This window comes from Callithrix jacchus, chromosome 1 (assembly GCF_049354715.1).
Source record: "Callithrix jacchus isolate 240 chromosome 1, calJac240_pri, whole genome shotgun sequence".
Taxonomy (NCBI): domain Eukaryota; kingdom Metazoa; phylum Chordata; class Mammalia; order Primates; family Cebidae; genus Callithrix; species Callithrix jacchus.
In genome coordinates, this window is record NC_133502.1 from 119720338 (window position 1) to 119739102 (window position 18765).

Sequence of the window (18765 nt, forward strand, 5' to 3'; positions counted from 1 at the left end):
TTCAGTAAGCCAATATGTTGTGCTGCATACAGCCAGCATTTGCCCTGTAAAATATATGCTTCTCAGTATGCATACTGTGTAATCCCTTTAAGTAACAATTACTAAGTTAAACAATGCAATCTGTCCACTGGCAAGAAGAAGTATGCTATACTGTGGATTAGGAGATTCCATCAGGAGATGAACTCAGCTTCCAGCCCTGAGGCCAGTAAAGACTGAACACATTCCAGTCAGGACACAGCCAGACAGACAGTCTCAGGTGTGGTAAGAGAGGAGCAGCTGCTCCACTCAAGATTATACCTTGCAAACCAATTCAAGGAGATTGCCCAGCATCATTTGCAAGGATAACAGGTGCACCTTGAACATAAAAGAAAAAATGCTGAAAATGTTCTGGCCAAAAATCTGTTAATCAGGAAGGGAGGAAAACTGTGCTAGACCTATGGAAATTCCACTTTCCAACTTATTCATAAATATTCCTTCCTACTGAATTCAATTTATGTAGAAAATTCATATTTCATATATTAAAAAATATTGTCCAGTCTTTTCAACTTAATTTTAAATGTATGTTTATGGCATATTTCCAGCATAGAAAAATAGAAAGTATATTCATATATGAACTCTATGCCATGATTTAACAGATATAAACATTTTGTCATATTTTCTTCAATCTCTCTTTCTTCATAATATAATGTATTAGATATTACATAGCTAAATTCCCATACTTCCTTTTTACTCCAAGGATAACTTCTTTTTTGAAGTTGAGAAGTATCCTGCCAAAACAGTTTTAGATTTTACTATACACATGTACACACATATTCATAAAAAATATATGTTGAATTGCTTTGCATATCAATTTCCAAAAAGCAAACAACTGCAATAAAAGAAAAATGAGTAACCCAATACAAAATGGCCAAAAGATATGAAGAGATCTTTGATGAAAAGTAAAAACCAAATGGCCAAGATTATGAAAAAATATTCATTCTCATTAGTAATTAGGAAATCCAAATTAAAACAGTAAGATACCATTTCAAAACCAAAACACTGGATACACTTAAAAATATTACTTTTTGAACATTATAGAGTATGTCACCAAGAAAATGGAGTTGGGGCATTTATGTCAATAATCTATTCCTAAAATATAAATGGCACAAATATGTCAAATAGTGACTAAACTCCTCATTCATATCCAGTGACATAAACATAATTTACCATTCACTGTGATTTTTTTTATGTAAAGTATTCTTTGGCATCATTTTGTATAAAAACATATGACAGTGTTAAGTTTAACATGACTAGTAAATTTTATATTAACACAGTTAAGTATTTTACTATCCAACTTTGCATAGAAGTCAGTTTTAAAACCATTAAGAAAATAAAGTTATTCTTGTAATTTTTCCAAAGTAGACACTGCTAAAAACACAACTTGAGAAATATGTGTTAAATTTTTCTTTCTGACATGTAAACCCTATCAAAGCTTGGAGCCTCTGTGTCTATCATTCTGTCTCAGACACTAAATTTAAATACTTTCTATTAATCTGAAAGTTACCTAACCAACATTAGCTAAATGACATTGCACTTTAATCCAACAATGAATGCACAACTGGAGAAATGTAATGTCTCTAATATGTTATTCCCACAACTCCCCATAAGGACTGACCTCTGGAAAATTATACACAAGATTTTCTCATAAAAGAAAAACTGGCATTTCCTTTGTACCTTAGGAGGAGATGATGGAAGGGAGGAACCATAGTTCAGGCCATCACCACAAGAACTGCCATGAAGAGATAAAACAGAGGCTTGAGTAGAGTAGATGCTGTCATTATCAGGAGAGTATTGAGACTCAAATGTGGATTCATCTACTAAGTCAACATCATTTGTGTCCACCTACAAATAAAAGAGTAGTGTCAGTTGGGAATTCTGTTCTATTACATATATAACAAACAACGTCCATTTGAAACTGAAAGGCAAACTGGTATCATTCTTTTATCTATTATTTTTCTATACGCCCTCGTCATTCTCATCAGAGACTGCTAATGCAGCAGAACAAGGACAAATAGCCTACCTACAGCAGAAAGTGCTGGCATATACGGTTATTTCATTTCATCAATAAAAGGGCTAAAGGCAACAATTAACAAAGGGCCTGGATCAATTCTAAGTTTAAACAGATGCATAGTTAAGAAAAATATTTACTTTTCTTCAGTTCCTATGCCCAACTCTTATAATTTTATAATAAAATTGTGCGATAATTTTTTCTAGTCAACTAAAATAAACTGTTATTCAACAAGGGAGCTAGGCAATTATGTATTTGTAAGCCACACTAAAACTATATATTTTGTTTAAATTATCTTGAACTAGATTTTAAAACCATTCAAGTTGCAGAAACCAAAAAGAAAATCTGTGATTTCATGCTAAAATTATACTAACAAACAAGGGGCCTAATTATGATCTGGTTTTGGTGAAGTTTTAAGTTATAAACTTGTTAGAAAACTCATAAAGAGTGAGATAGAGAATTTCACTACATATTCTCTAATAATCCTATTGCTGTCTTCTGTCACAGAACCAAGAGAAATAATTAAATCATGATGAGCTTGAAGTTCTTTTTGCAATTCACTCACAGTCATACCTCAGAATAGGCAGAAATGAAATATATACTACCCTTCTCTGATATTACCAGCATTTTCTGTCTATCTTAACAAAATTCCATATGTTCTATTTTTTTTTTTTTTTTTTTTGTAATTTCAACTTACTATTTGGCCAGGAGAAGTTAAAAGAATTGTAACATCATACCAGGTCACATTCTTACAAAAAAAAAAAATTAAAAATACCTGTGGCCCATTTTGAAGTGTTTCTCTCTTCAAATACACTTCATAGGCCCAATAATACATGTTCAAAATCACTAGTGAGTCACTACGCGGGAGGTTTACCCTTACAAATACACATAATGTACAACAATCTAGACAGTGTTAACTAAGCCTGGTGTCATAGATTACAATACATATTTAAGTAACATTAAGGAAAGAATACCTCAATATAATTTGTATGTCTACTGTTGATGGCTTTGCATCTTAGGAGAATCAATTCATTTATTTACTGTAGAGATAAAACACTAAGACCCAATCAATTGTCTATATACTGTAGAGTTAAACACTAAGACCCAAAGAAGCTGAGTGACCAGTCCAAGATTACTTAGCTGGCTAGGGAGAAGACCCAGGATGCATATTACCATTATAAGATGCTAAGTTCACATAAAAGTGGAACTAATCTTCCTTTTGATTGGCATCCATTTGAAGAGGTTCAAGGAAGCCATGTAAACTCTAAAGAGAATATTATTTCTTCCAGTATTTTAGAAACAATCATATATAATATATGTACCCTGCAACAATCAAAAAGTATTTTCTATGTCTGGGTACTATTTAACACCACAGTACCTTATGTAATTCACTGTATATATTTAAGCTATCAAGTTTTGAAGTTCTGACATAACACCCATGGAGAGCAGGGCCGTAAGTTACCTGGTATTTTAAATATTACAGTATGAAATTATTGCATTTATTATAACATATACCAAAACTTTTCAAATGGCTATTTCGAGAGCGTGCAATTTTAAAATACTAACAAAAAGAATTGTCTCCCCCAAAATTAGAATCAGCAAAATGTATATATAGTCAAAGAAATAATTCACTCTGCTTTAAATCAAGGTGTGCACAGTCATAAATATATAATGAAGAATTTAACAGGTTTTAAACATTTCTCTAGACTAACAAAATTAAAACAAATATTTAAAAAGCAAGTGTATTCGTTTCTAGCAACAGGGCACAAGATTTGCCCCAGAAAAAAAGTTAAGTCAGGAACCTAGCTCTAACAGTCGGGGTAAATTGACCAGCATGTACTACTTGTATTTATAATAAGTAAATGTCACATGTATATTTACGCCTGGTATTTAGCTTTATCCTTTAGTTATTCATATAGCATTGTACCCTGTACCAGGAAAAAAGTTTCTTCAGAGCAGAGTGGCTCCAAATACTTTTATTCCAATGGATACTTTTTTAAACATCAAACAGAAATAAAATTTTAATTTAAATTTTTCTGGTAAATCAGTATATTTACTTCAATGTATTTACAGAAAACATGGACTTTACCTTTCCTTAAAACTGTAATGTTCTTAATAACTGAACCAATTTATATGATTTTTCACACTATTAAGAGCTAACAAAAAAAGATACCTATTACCTCATTAAATACAGCCAAAACACTGATTTGTGACTGAATACTGAACACAGTTAAAAGAATGCCTAGAGATATCTAAGTATGAAGTTGGAGCAAACAAAAACTCCAATAACCTTAGATATGGTACAAAGATTAATTCTACATAATGCCACAATGCAACGCTAATTAAATTTTCCTCACAAATATTTTTCATATTGATTAAGGTTTTTCTTCCCAGTTTCATTTGTGACAACTAAGTTGGAGAAAACATGTTTATCTTTCCAAAATATAATGATGAACAAAGAATACAGATTTCTTCAGAATATTCTGAAAGGAAAATTTAGACACACAAGGTTTCTGAAAGAAAGCTTGATAAGTCATAGCCACTAACCAGAGCCAAGTCAGCCCTGAAGAGGGGTTTGTCAGCCAGCCCTTCTTCCTCACAGGAGTGTGGCGGGTAGAGAAAGGAATCCTCCTTAGCAGAAACATAACCTTCTTCTGGTGAAAGCTGCAGGGAAAATGGGTGTTCAAGGACCAGTTCATGGAAAAGAGAGAGAACAGCAAAGAGGAAAGGAAATGGGAAAAGGAGGGGTAAAGGTAGGAAAAGTGATGGGGAAAGAGAAAGAAAGAGGAAAGTTTTCAAATTATATGACTTTCACATAGAATGGTAAATATGAAATCTGATATTCATATTTAATATTTATTTGATAAGAGACAATGAGGATTATTTATTCTAATATAAAAATCACCTGTTGGATGAGAATCCCTTTCTACTAATTTTTAATTCTTATAAAAAATTATTTTTCTAAATCAATTATCTTTTTAAATTCTGTAATAATCTTCTAGTTATTTTTATCTGCAAAATATTCTGGTCAAACAATGACTTCCTAATATAGAAATGAAACAACTTTTAGGTTTTAAGAAATAAAAGAAATTGCAGAAAAATAAAATATTAAAAAGAAATATCAACTTGTCATCCCTTATAAAATATTATTTTAAATAATTCCATTTACTTGAAAATGAATGTCACTAAACCCTACAGTGAATTCAATTTAGCATATTTTAAGCATGGCTTAAAAAACAAAACAAAAACAAATCTCTACACGTACACAGTGTGCTTAACTTGCAGTTTCGAGGTATTATATTCCAACTTGGTCACATTGACAGAAAAGCTAACAAATTTATTCTACTCTCATACAGAATGGGCTAAAATATTTAGCTCATCAGCTTGCCTACATCACCTGGTATCAGCAAAACATTCAGAAGAAGTATCATAAGGGGAAAAAAAATACTATTTTTCTTCTTTGTCCATATATGTGAGTTTAATATTTAACAAGCCTCACTTTAGGAAGTAGAGTTATTTATCATGTACTGCAATGCTTACTGAATTAAATATCAAATACTGTCATAACAGAAATTTATTTTGGAACTAAATAGAAAAAAGATTACTTCTGAATAACTGGTATGGTTTCACCTTGAGGACAGTAAAATGAAGTTATATTGAGTCATATTTGCCATTTCTTTCTGTCCAACAGAAAGACCAGAACCAAATTTATGGCCCAATCTTAATAAATAGAGTCTTTGATAGCCTATCTTTATTCTTACATTTTATCCATAGTGCTCTTTTGTCATGATTTTTACAAGCCTGGTTTGATTTCAGATTGGATTAACATATTCTTCAATCAACCTGCCTTCCTTATCTTTTTTTTCCATAAATATATTTTAATAGGCTACTGGAATTCTCTGCGGACAAAAAAGTGGTGCATAAAACTTTAACACTTAAAATACATTAACAAAGCTTACTGTTTTAACAAATTATTTCACAAGAATCAACAAACCCGTACTGCTACTTATGAAAATATATTTATGTGTCTGCATTTTCTTTTTTTTTTTTTTTTGAGATGGAGTTTTGCTCCTGTTACCCAGGCTGGAGTGCAATGGCACAATCTCAGCTTACCACAACCTCCGACTCCTGGGTTCAGGCAATTCTCCTGCCTCAGCCTCCTGAGTAGCTGGGACTACAGGCACACGCCACCGTGCCCAGCTAATTTTTTGTATTTTTAGTAGAGACGGGGTTTCACCATGTTAACTAGGATGGTCTCGATCCCTTGACCTCGTGGTCCACCCGCCTCAGCCTCCCAAAGTGCTGGGATTACAGGCATGAGCCACCGTGCCCGGTGTGTCTGCATTTTCTAAAGAAAAGGTATATCTGCCTTTTCACTTAAAATTATATTGACATACTGGAAAAAACCCACAAATACTGAGAACATTTCCAATGTATAACTGCATTACAATGACAAGTGTCATTTGCAATCACCCTATCTAACAAAATATACTGCTTTATGTAGCATAGATTCATTAACTATTTCTATTATTACAGTAATTTATGATTTGTGAGTAATTTATGATTCTCCTGCCAGGAGAAGAGCCATAAACTGATGAACCCATGATGGAAAGTTTAATTTCTTACTCTGCAGTAATTAGACAGCAAATATGTTAAAGTCAACTGAATTTAGTAACTTGAAGACACTCTGACAGAGATTCTACTTTATCCCACTGTGATTAAAGATTTTATTGTTAGTTGTTAAGGCTATTAATTTTTCTAATAACCCACTACATTGGCATACCTATTTTAAGCCATATTTATTTGAAAACATTTGATTCTGCATTCATCACGACCTTATTATCAAATATAAAATGTCAAGGCTGGGCATGGATGCTCATGCCTGTATTACCAGCACTTTGAGAGGCTGAGGTAGGGGATCACTTGAGGTCAGGAGTTCGAGACCAGCCTGGCCAACATGGTGAAACTAAAAATACAAAATACAAAAATTAGCCAGAAATGGCGGTACATGGCTGTAGTCCCTGAACCCAGGAGGTGGAAACTGTACTGAGCTGAGATGTCACCACTGTACTCCAGTCTGGGTGACAGAGCAAAACTCCATCAAGAAAGAGAAAAAAAGAAAAAACAGAGAGAAAAGAAGGAAGGAGAAAGAAAGAAATGTCAAAAGTGAACCAAAGAGCATTATTAATAAACTTCATGTCTATTTTCTTTCCCTTATTTTTTAAAAATATTACTTGAAATTAAATCTTTGATGTAAAGTACTGAAAGTCATGATTCAATCATGAGAACACCTACAGCTAAAAGTAGACCTATGAACCATTTTGCTTGTAAATATAAAAGGAAGCAATAAAATCTGAATTCTTACGAGTAAAGGCTTAGCAACTCCTATTCTCACAGTTCCTGACGGTGCTCCCTTCAGTGCTTCTACAGCTTCCTCAAGACTGCTGTTTTCCAAGTTAACATCATTTACAAACATGAGTCGGTCACCAGGAAGGAGTCGTCCATCCTTTTCAGCAATGCCGCCAGGCACCAAAGAACGAATTACAATCACAGTGCTAGCTGGATCAACTGGATCCTGACAGAAAGCAAAAGGAAAGAGGAGTCAGCTCATTTTACAAAGAAAATTATTCCACAGGTTGTCACTGTAAATTACAAGGAATGAGTAACTGTTTCAAGTGTCTAAACATTGTCATGCCAAAAAAAAAATCCATACAAAATTTCTAATTAGTTATTTAGGCAAAGGTTATCTCTATTTTAGAGGGTTTAGGAAGAACTCACCTGAAACATGGCACCCTCACTTCCTAAGGTTCCTGAGTAGACCTCTTAAATTGTACAGATAACTTTAAAATCGTAATTTCAACTTTGATAAGTTATCAAATTTTATAACTATCATTGGATGCCAGATGTTGAATATATCAATTATTAACAAAAGTATTTGTTAAATAGGATGTTACTGTATGGAACATGAACTCACTACTAGATATACACGCACTGAAGGTAGGACCCAGCCTCTCGAAATGAAAGAACAAAGAGAGAAGCCAGAAAGTATGTGGTAATGAAATATTTTCAGATACACAACAACCTTCCATAAGAACACAACTTCCTGGAGTCATCCGAGGTAGCTTTCTGATTCAGTATTAGTAAGAAGCAACAGCTGCACTCTATCAGACAGGCTTTACCATCTCCTCCCTTAGCAAAGAACACAATGCAGGCAGGGACACAAGGCCAAACTTGACCAATTTAAGTATGTTCATAAATTTAGTCAAATGATTGGAAGAGCAGAAATATTAACTGGAATATCAGATTATAAATTATCACTCATGTTATAGACAAAAGAAATATCTACTTCTTTATGACTTACCATTAAAATATAAGCCACCAAATAAGAGCACGGAAATAAAAATAATACAAACACTCTCCAGATAACAGGAAAAAAATCCTACCATGATATTCTTAAAATGTATCTTCCAATTTTCAAGAGGTGAAATAAAAATAGCTCAATGAATTCAATGTTAAAAGAAATCCTTTATGATAATCAATGAATCATATAAATCACTATTTTGAAAGATTGACTAGAAAAAAAAATCTTTGAAGGCTATAAACTACCATCTGCTTTTTCTTTGACAACAATATACCTTTAGTTTACAGCATCTTTAAAAAAAAAAATTTAAGTAGGATATACTTACCTGATAATCTAAAATGCTAAAACCAAGCCCTCTGCTCCCTTTCTCCAGCTCTATGTGCTGAATGCCAGCCTCCCACATGGCCAAAGGTGCTTGAACCTCCTCTGTGCTCTGACCTGCATCAGTCATCGATAGCACTGGATCCTCTGTCTCTGACGACCCGATGAACTCACCTAGATCTACATGAGGCTGGATAACACATCAGACAGCTCTTATTTCAGAGGCACTAGATTAGCTTACACACATACCAACACCACAAGAAAAGGGATATTCCTAGCATCTGTCCAGAACAAAACATTCTCAAACAAGAGTAGCAACAGCTTTTCATGAAACCTTTAGGAATTGAGGTAGTAATTATTGAAAGTTGTTAAAAATGAAGAAATATGTAAGTTTTAACAAACATTAAAAATATATGATTCAAAGGTCTATGAAAATATGCAATGATTACCTCTCAACCGCATTATTGTGGGTGACTGTCACTTTCTTCATCAGTGTTTCAATTATCAGAAAAAAATATAAAGTTATTTTGATATTAAAAGAATTTGCATAATAAATAAAAACGAGAAAATGGATATATGCAAAAGTTCTATACTCTATGCTAACGAGTTCTAAACTGCTGTGACTTGTGCATACGGTTATTTCACTAATAAATCAACAAACACAGTGGCAAAACATATGATTTGAAAACAGATTTGCCCCAGTTTGAAGCAGCTTGAATATTTGAAATCTGAGTTACATTGAGCAATATTCCTAACCTGGGCTCCACAGTTACCCATCTCGTAGAATTTTCTGAGGACTAAATGAAATAACATTTATAAAGCATCTGACAGAAATAGGGATTCAAAATGTTAGCTTCTTTCAGTGAAAATAAATTAAAGAATTTAGGTGAATTCAGCTTTGTTCATCTATATGCACATAAAGAAAGCTGTGTTTATGAGGATGAAATTCTAGTTTGTATAATATCTTTGCTTCTATTCAATTATTGCATAGCCCAGGACCATGGATGCAGATGACACCCATCTGTTTTATTTTAATAATCCCTTTATACCTGTAAAAACATGTATGGATATATACATAGCATGCTAGACTTTGAGTGCTATAAAATTTGGAATTACGTGTTGTATGAAAGGAAAAAAGGTTAGCACTCCCCTTGACAAGGATGGAAGAGGCCCTTGGGCCTGACAACACGTATACGGTTAAGGCATTGCCACCTACTTTGTGGCATCTAACCATCGTTTTTTAAAAAAAAATTTGTAATTACATTTCTTGTTCTACCCTATTCTAATGACACATATGAATATTAAACTATGCATTTTATTCTTCAAAATTTTAAAAATCATTCCATTGTGCTGATTCATTCAAATATAATATATATCAAATCCTAACATCATCTCTCAATATATCTTAAATAAGATTTGACTAGACCACAAATTATGCAAAGTCCAAAGCTTAACTTTAGGTATGTATTGTATATCCATCAGAAAAGTTGATTAGCTCCATTTCTTGACATCATGATATGAATTGGAAAGAATAAGAAAACAGGAAAATGTGAGTTTCTGAATGTCACAGAAAACTATCTGACATATAGCATTATGAACTCAAATTTATCATATTATAAAAGGATAGTATAAACAAGTAAAGCCTATCCACACAGAAATGCTGTGTCCATCCATATTTTAGCCATTCACTACGTGGTAACTGCGTGCCAGGCAGAGTTGGGTAGATTATGTAAAAATATTTTTTTACCATATATGTACTATTCATACACTATTTACATACTTCAGTTTTCTCTTCTGCAAACAGAGACAAATATGACCATCTACTTCATAGAAATACTGCAAATAAATTAAACAAGTATGTAGTGTGCAATAATATCTAACATGATTTCATAACCTTATTTAACCTTCAGGGAAACTTTCTGAGACAGGCATCATGACTTACATTTTACTGATTTGAAAACTGAGGTTTAGAAAGATGAAGTGATTTGCCCAATTTCCTACAGCTAGTGGTCAAGTCTGATTCAAACCCAGATTTGTCTGACTTTAAATCCTATCCTCCAAGCCATGGGCTACGTGAGTAAATCCAAAACCCAATTTAAAAATGCTTAAAAATCTTTAAACCATTTAACCTTTCCATTATCAGTTAGCCTCATATACGCAAATCTGATACCTTTTCTGTTAGCTCAATATCACATAAGTCCAGGCTATCCAATTCTGATTGGGTGGTGGGTGGCACAGTTCGACGGCAGCACACCATTGTCACTTTTATAGGCAGTTCTTTTAAGATATTTACCACATCTTGGTGATTTTCTCCACGTAAAGTTATGCCATTTACCTGTGAAAAAAGATACATTGTCCAAGAAACAACACTTCATAATATGAATATTTTTGTGAACACAACTTTTTATTAAATAAATATAAATTTTACTTTAGTCATTACCATAGTTTTACTGTGCTCAGAATTACAGTGAGAACTGTGGAAATGCCATCTAAATTTATGTGCAAGTGTAAAGTATGGTTAGAATTGGAGCTTCTAAAGCACTCAAAAAATAAATAAATAAAAACCACTAGCTTTCATCCATGTTTGATCTGCCAGTGTAGTAGTCTGGGAAAAAAGAGACAATAAAAATATTTTTGAAGAATAAAAGGAGCAAGAGAAGAATATTGTAAAACTTTGATATTTTGTATAATTATAAAGTGAAAAAAATAGAAAATGACATATATTGCATGCTAGTGTGTTTTTAAAATAAGGGAAAACAATATATTCAAATTTTCTTATTTATGCATTAAAAGTACTGGCAGATTACAAAGAAACAGATTAGTAGTTTAGTAGTTACCTAAAGAAGAGTGATGTGAACTGGGTGGATAGGGATAGAAAGGAGCCTCTTTTCCATTCTTTATCTTTGTATTCTCTGTGATTTTAAACATGTAAACATATTACTTATTCTAAAAATAAAGATTAAAAATTTTTCAAAGAATGTTGTCATAGTTCTCTGGACCTAAGTAAAAAACGGCACAGAATTAGGTCTAAAGCTAAATGTACACAAAGATACAAAATTTCTGCTTTGGGTTGTTTTTATCTGTAGATTTCTCTCAGGATCCCTTTGGAGGAGAAATTTAAAATAAGAACTTAATCAGCACATTAAGCCTCTTGCAACCTTTTCTATGTCTTATTTAAGGAGGAGAAGGAACAATATAGCTCCTTACTTCCAGTAGCTCGTCTCCACTGAAAAGCTTCCCACTGTGTCCAACAGGACCCTCTGGGAGAACAGATCGGATAAAATGATGTCCCACTGTTGCTTCCAGGCTTATCCCCAGTCCACTGTTCTCACTAAACTTGCTCACGTGGGCCACCTGAAAAGAAAAACAAAATCACCATGATTTTCATATTCTACTATTTCTACTCATGCACACACTTAATGTTTTATGTTCACCCAAAAGTGGTCATCTTACTCACAAAGCTTCAAAAACCGTATTGTAAAACTTTAAAGCTTTGGGCTTTTCCTTTGAAAGAGTACTGCTGTCTTTTGACTTCATGAACTAACCAACTGAAAGGAAGCAGCGAGCTGCAAGCAGCCATTACATAGGTCTCATTTGTTTCTGATAAATAGGTACAATTTCTCTCCTTGTTTCCCAAGTAGAAGAATGAAGTTCAGAAAAGTTACAAGAACCAGAGTTGCACAGCTAGAAAAGGGCTTTGACTCTAAACAAAGAACTTAGACCCACATTCCTGGTTTTATGCTATATCCAGAGATTATGGTCTTTAAAAATAATCAAAAGCTTAAAACAAAAGAATGAACTTCCAATTTCCTACTGTCACATTAAATAAAGAAAAATGTTAGGAAACCATTCATTTTCACATAGAATCCAGTAATTATAACATATGCCAAAGATGATCTACTTTATTTTTTTTACTTTATAGTTATAGCTAAGGAAACTGAGGGATAAAGGACTAAAAAAAGTTTCACTAACAAGAGCTCTTTCAAATTTTAATGATAACATGTGCAGAAGTCACTTTCAGAAGCAGTATCATCTGACTTTGAAGCCTAATACTGGACAAAATCCTTCTCACCCTTGAAAACCCAATTTAGACATCACTTCCTCTGAGAATGTCCCATCCAATAATGTCCATTAGTCCTGTTACACTACATCATGATTTCATTTATGCTCTATCATTACACAGCAAAAAACTTGAAGTCAGATCTATGTCTTATTTACCTTGATCTGACCAAGGTCCATAAATAACTTAGGCATTTTTCATTTATTGTACACTTCTGCCCTTGACAGATTACTAGGAATGCCACCAAGAAAGCATGTACACAAAGGGCAGTTAAAAGTTCAGTCTCTGAATAAAGAAAATGTGGCATATAGACACCATGGAGTACTATGCAGCCATTAAAAAGAAAGTTTATGTCCTTTGCAGGGACATGAATGAAGCTAGAAGCCAACAGTCTCAGCAAAGTAACACAGGAACAGAAAACCAAACATCGCATGTTCTCACTCACAAGTGGGAATTGAACAATGAGAACACATGGACACAGGGAGGGGAGCATCACACACCGGGGCCTGTCAAAGGAATGGGGATAAGGGTAGGGATAGCATTAGGCCAAATACTCAAAGCATGCAAGGCTTAAAACCTAGATGACAGGTTGATACGTTCAGCAAACCATCATGGCACATGTATACCTATGTAACAAACCTGCATACTCTGCACATGTATCCCAGAACTTAAAGTAAAATTTTTTAAAAAGTTCAGTCTGAGGTCTGATGCCTGTGACAAAATGGCTAGTCAAAAGGTCTCCTTCATTATTCAATTGCCACACAAAGAAATGCTGTCTCAGTTATCCATACCTGCCACATTAACCCTATCCCTCCATGAAAATAATTTCTGAAGTTTCATATTAAATTAACCATTGTTAAGATGAACCTTAATGTATTTTTCCTTAACTCAATTTAAAATGGTAATAACAGCTATACTTACTCAATTCATATTTGACTGTTAATCATTTTGAATGTTTAAAAAAAAATTATACTAAGGTACAGTGGTGCATGCCTGTAATCCCAGCACTTTGGGAGGCTGAGGGGGACAGACTGCTGGAGTTCAAAAGTTTAAGACCAGCCTGGGGAACAGGGTGAAACCCACTCTATAAAAAACATAAAAATCAGTTGGGTGTGGTGCAGCACGCCTGTAGTCCCAGCTACCTGGAAGGCTGAGGCAGGGGTACAGTTTGAGGCTTGGTGGTCAAGGCAGCAGTGAACCATGATTGCACCACTGTACTCCAGCCTGGGTAACAGAGTGAGACCTTTTCTAGTGAAAAAGTCTCGCTTTTCACCAAATGAAAAAATTCACCAGATGAAAAAAAAAATGATGATTATGGTCATGAGTATTAAATGAAACACTAAGAACACTGCTGCTTGGCACAAAATACTCTATAAATGCTTGTTATTAATATATGTCATCTGTTGTATTTTCTCCTTTTTCATCTAGAGGTATATAAATATAAGAAATATGAAAAATTCTACCTAACATAGTATAATATTTCATTTTTCCTTTTGAAATTCCTGAAATGTGCTGGTATGTATCTTAACATTGGTAATTTCTATCAATTTTGTTAGACTTCCTTTTGGGATGGTAGATCACAATGGCTATGTTAGATATACAGGCTGCTAAATAAACACAAAACATTCGCCACAGCATAAGTGGTATGAAAAAAGTATGCAGGTGTTTTTCAGGAAGGTAAGTACATAGTAAGGTAAATGAAAGAGTAGGAAAGAGTCCTTTGATGATTCTGTTCATAAGTCGTGATAATTTTGTTTTATTTTTAAAGAAACTCTCATTCTGTTTAATTTCTATAAATCATAGGTTTAAAAAGCAGAAAAACCCTTCCTTGTATCTATAGTATTCATATTACTGGAAATATTAAAATACTGATAAAATACAAGTTTCAAAACTTCAATCCCATTTATTTCACTTCCTTTGTTACTTGTCTTTCTCCAACCTTAATTTTTTTTTATTACCTAAATTACCACATTTAGGTCATCTAAAAAAGGCCTGGACATTTGATTCTTCTCTGGAACTCTGATGATTGACTCTATTATTCCCTTGAACTGTCTGCTCAAATACAGTTGCAAGTTAAGAAATTATGGAGGGAAAGCTAACCTACCACTATTTCATAGTTAATTCCCATAATCCTTTGCCACTTTGCCAGCAGGTCAGCTTCTTGTTGTTGTGCATCTTCTATTTCTTCTATCTCAGCTGACAGTAATGGATACCCTGAAAAAGTCAAGGCAATTAAGTTAGTAGCAAACTACAAAAATCTGTCTACTGCTGAAAGTGGGGTGCAGAACTCCCCTACAATCATATTTCAGTAAATCTCTCCCTTCACCATTATTGATTTTTTAATATATTTGGGTGCTCTGATGTTGGGTGCATACATATTTACAATTGTTATATCTGCTTGCTGTATTGACCTATTGATGCTTTTCTCATTACATAATGACTCTGTCTTTTTATTTTTTTACTGTTCTTCACTTAGTCTATTTTATCTGACATAAGTATAGCTACTCCTGCTCTTCATTTTTGTTTCCATTTGCATGAAATATCTTTTACGGGATATTACCACAGATTGTACCCCAGCAATACAGCAATATTGGGGCTCCTTTGAATGTGATGTTTCTTTTCTCTTGATGCTTTCAGTATTCTTTTTAATTTTGCTAGTCTGATTATGACGTGCCTTGGGGATTTCCTCTTTGTATTGAATATAGTTGGTTACCTCTAAGCCTGCAGCTGGCTGGTGTTGTCTTTCTCCAGGTTTGAGAAATTTTCAGCCACTAATTCCTTAAATATGGTTTAAAGTCCTTTTTCTCTCTGGTCTCCTTCGGAAAAAAATCCTATTACACAGAAGTTAGCTCACTTGATGGTATCCCATAATTCTCATAGGTCTCCTTCACCTTTTAAAGTCTTTTTTTCTTTCTGCTCTTCTGATAGGGTAATTTCATATGGTCTATATTCAAGCTCACTAAGTTTCTCTGTTTGATCAAATTTGCTTCAATAAAAACTTTCTAATGAGATTTTGGTTTAGTTGCTGTATGATTTATTTCTAAGTTTTGTATGTTTAATTTATAAAAGAAAAAATAAAAGATACAAAGATAAAAATAAAAGATACCAAGAAATAATTATTTGTCAGATTTTCATTATGATCCTGAATTAATTTTTTAATTCCATTTTGTTTTCTGTCCATATTTTCTTGGGATTCCTTGAACCTCTTTAAGAGAATTATTCTTAACTTTCTGTACATTTCATAGATCTTCAATTCTTCTGGGTCCACTGCTGGAGCTCTGTTGGATTTCTTTTGATGGTACCCTATTTCTCCATGTTTTCACAATCCTTGTATCTTTACATTGATGATGGTACGTTTGAGAAGTTGGCTACCTGTTCTAGTTTTTGCAAGTGCTCTTTGGTGGTATTAGATCTTTACTATTTAGTATCAGAATTTAAATGCTGGGCTGTTGTTTTTCCCTTCTGGGGAGGATTTATACTGAGTACTGGAACTAAAACACTACCCTGGAACTAACTCTGCCATTATTTCCTGTCTAGGGGAGACTTATAGTGAGCACTGCAAGTTAAACACTGCCCTAGAATTATATTGTTGCCCTGCCATGGGTCCCCAGTCTTGGGAAGACTTAAGCAAGCACCAAAACTTAATCCAAACTTTTCAGTTCTTTCTAGGCCAGGAGATGGCTCCATGAGAGCACCAGGGTTTTGTGGAAAGTCCAGCTAAAGACGGGATATTCCCACAGATTGTATCCCAGCAGCACCATGGAACCATCCAGTCTCTTCAACATGGCATACCCATTGATCAGACTGCAGAATACCTGCCAATGCATGCCAGTCACTGTTATCAGTGCCTCTATCTTTGTTCACTATTCACCCCAAGTGCTTTAGCCCTTCTGTAACTCCTAATGGTTCTCAAGAATGGGACCTAGGTGGACTTCCAGTGAAAGATTACCAGACCAGTGGAGAGACTGAACATCTACCTCCAATTTCCTCCTCTCGTCTTGGAGACTGAGCCTGAAGAAATTCTCTTAAGTGGCATTATGCCAGTTTGAGGAAGGGGGCAGATCAGCCTCAACTCGTTTATCTTGTAGGTTATGGAGTTATCTTGTGAGGAAGTTTCTCTGCTTTTCCCCTAGTTTTGGTGAACTCAGGGTGGTATTTTTGTCTTTGATAGTTTCTAGTTGTATTTATATAGGAAGAATGATGTGGGAGGAATCTTCTAATCTGCCATCTTGTGGATGTTACTCTTCGATTTACTGTATATTTTCAAATCACCAGAAGAGCAGAATGTTGTGTTGAATATTCACAACACAAAGAAAAAATAAATCTATGAGGTGATGAAAATACTAATTACTCTGATTTGATCATTATACACTGTATACATGTATGGAAATATCACACTGTACCCCAAACGTATGTACAATTATTATAGATCAATTGAAAATAACAAAAGCAAATAAAAAAATTCAGTACAGAGGGAAATAACTATGCAAGGATGAACACAGATTGCAGGGAAGCTTTGAAGTGATTCTGCAAGAGAACTAGGAGGGTCAGTCCAGAGTCATATCTCTTTCCACACTTCCTTTCTCTAAGTCTGCTGTGTGTACACAGCAAGGCAGTGATTTAAGCAGGTAAGATTATGAATGGAAAAAGTGGGGAATCATGCTGCTGATAAAAACAGTCTGTAATTCATATTCAACCAACCTTCAGCAGAACAACTCTCCATTCTCATCTTCTCACAATTGCCCCAAGACTGGATTTCATTCAGGCATATATTTAAAAATCATAAAGTCTAAACCTCTGATCTTGCTGGAAAGTCAAATGACTTGTCCACAATGAGTAAAATATCTGTGGAAGAGGCAATAATATCTTTTCCTAGAATTATATTGCTGCCCTAGAATTATAATACTATAATAATAGTATTATATTATATAATACTAGGGTGGATGCATTAAAATCACTTAGAAGTTTGTGCTTTATTTTGTTTAATTCCTCATTCTAAGTCTACAGTCACCCCCAATATGTCCCCCCCCCCAACACACACACACACACACAATGAGAGAGAGAGAGAGAGAGACTGATTTTTCATTATCTACCTTCGCCAAAGCAAAGTAGATGGTTCTGCGCCTTGGAGACAACTTCCACACCATGCCCACTTAGTATCACAAGTATCATGTTCTAAACATTTTTATCCTTTCCCACAACTCTTGATATTCACTTTAGCCTAAATAATTTCTTTACTTCTTAGTGTAAAATGGCAGAATGTTATTAGTACATGTGAACTCCATACATCTAACTTCTGGAATATGTCTGCATACATAAACATTCCTTTAAAATAGTAAAAAATCAATCAAAGTTTTCAGTAGAAAATTCAATAATGAAGGAATAAATATGTTAAAGAACAACAAAGTTTTGGTATAATTATAGAGTAAAAGGAATTCACATGAAGAGACGGAGATCAGTCTTGTAACCTGTTCAGTGAGTTTAGGTTACCAAGTACCTAAAACAATCTGAAAGGTCAAGGAAGCACAGAGCACACAGAATAAAAAGAGGGCAGCAACATTCTAGCAAAACTATGTATTAAAATACCACTACCAGCTAGGTGTGGTGGCCCATGCCTACAATCCCAGCACTTTGGGAGGCCAAGGCAAGCAGATCATTTGGGGTGAGAAATTCAAGACTGGCCTCCAACACGACAAAACCCATCTCTAAAATGAATATTAACAATAATGCTACCCTAAATTTTTTAAAATAGCTTGGTGGGTCCTATGTTTACACTGAGAGAATTCTCAAAAGGTGTGATAATTTCTCTGCAATTATTTTCCAAACCAACTTTCCAATATTAAAACTTGGAACCCCTGAAAAATTGAGAAGTGAGAAAAAGCCTCCCAAAATTGAATAATTTCATTCCCAAGAGCTTATGTTTTAAAGAATCTCCTGTGTTTATTTTAAAATACTTTATAATTGTATTACTGTTAG

At 34.1% G+C, this 18765-nt stretch overlaps 1 protein-coding gene and 1 non-coding gene across 49 annotated transcripts in view; one reads left to right on the forward strand and one right to left on the reverse strand.

Annotated features, from left to right (window-relative positions):
* Positions 1-18765, reverse strand: part of MPDZ (multiple PDZ domain crumbs cell polarity complex component) — a 173420-nt gene that overhangs the window by 76071 nt on the left and 78584 nt on the right. For all 48 annotated transcript variants that reach the window (XM_035305744.3, XM_035305723.3, XM_078369109.1 and 45 more), the window contains 7 exons: positions 14894-15003; positions 11937-12083; positions 10900-11064; positions 8734-8919; positions 7413-7622; positions 4595-4711; positions 1714-1881 (listed from right to left, as the gene is read on the reverse strand). In XM_035305744.3, the coding sequence (XP_035161635.1) occupies positions 1714-1881; positions 4595-4711; positions 7413-7622; positions 8734-8919; positions 10900-11064; positions 11937-12083; positions 14894-15003 (1103 nt within the window). The remainder of the gene's footprint in view (positions 1-1713; positions 1882-4594; positions 4712-7412; positions 7623-8733; positions 8920-10899; positions 11065-11936; positions 12084-14893; positions 15004-18765) is intronic.
* Positions 9846-9971, forward strand: LOC118148460 (U6atac minor spliceosomal RNA). The gene has a single exon (XR_004735275.2). It is a non-coding gene; the product is annotated as a U6atac minor spliceosomal RNA (small nuclear RNA).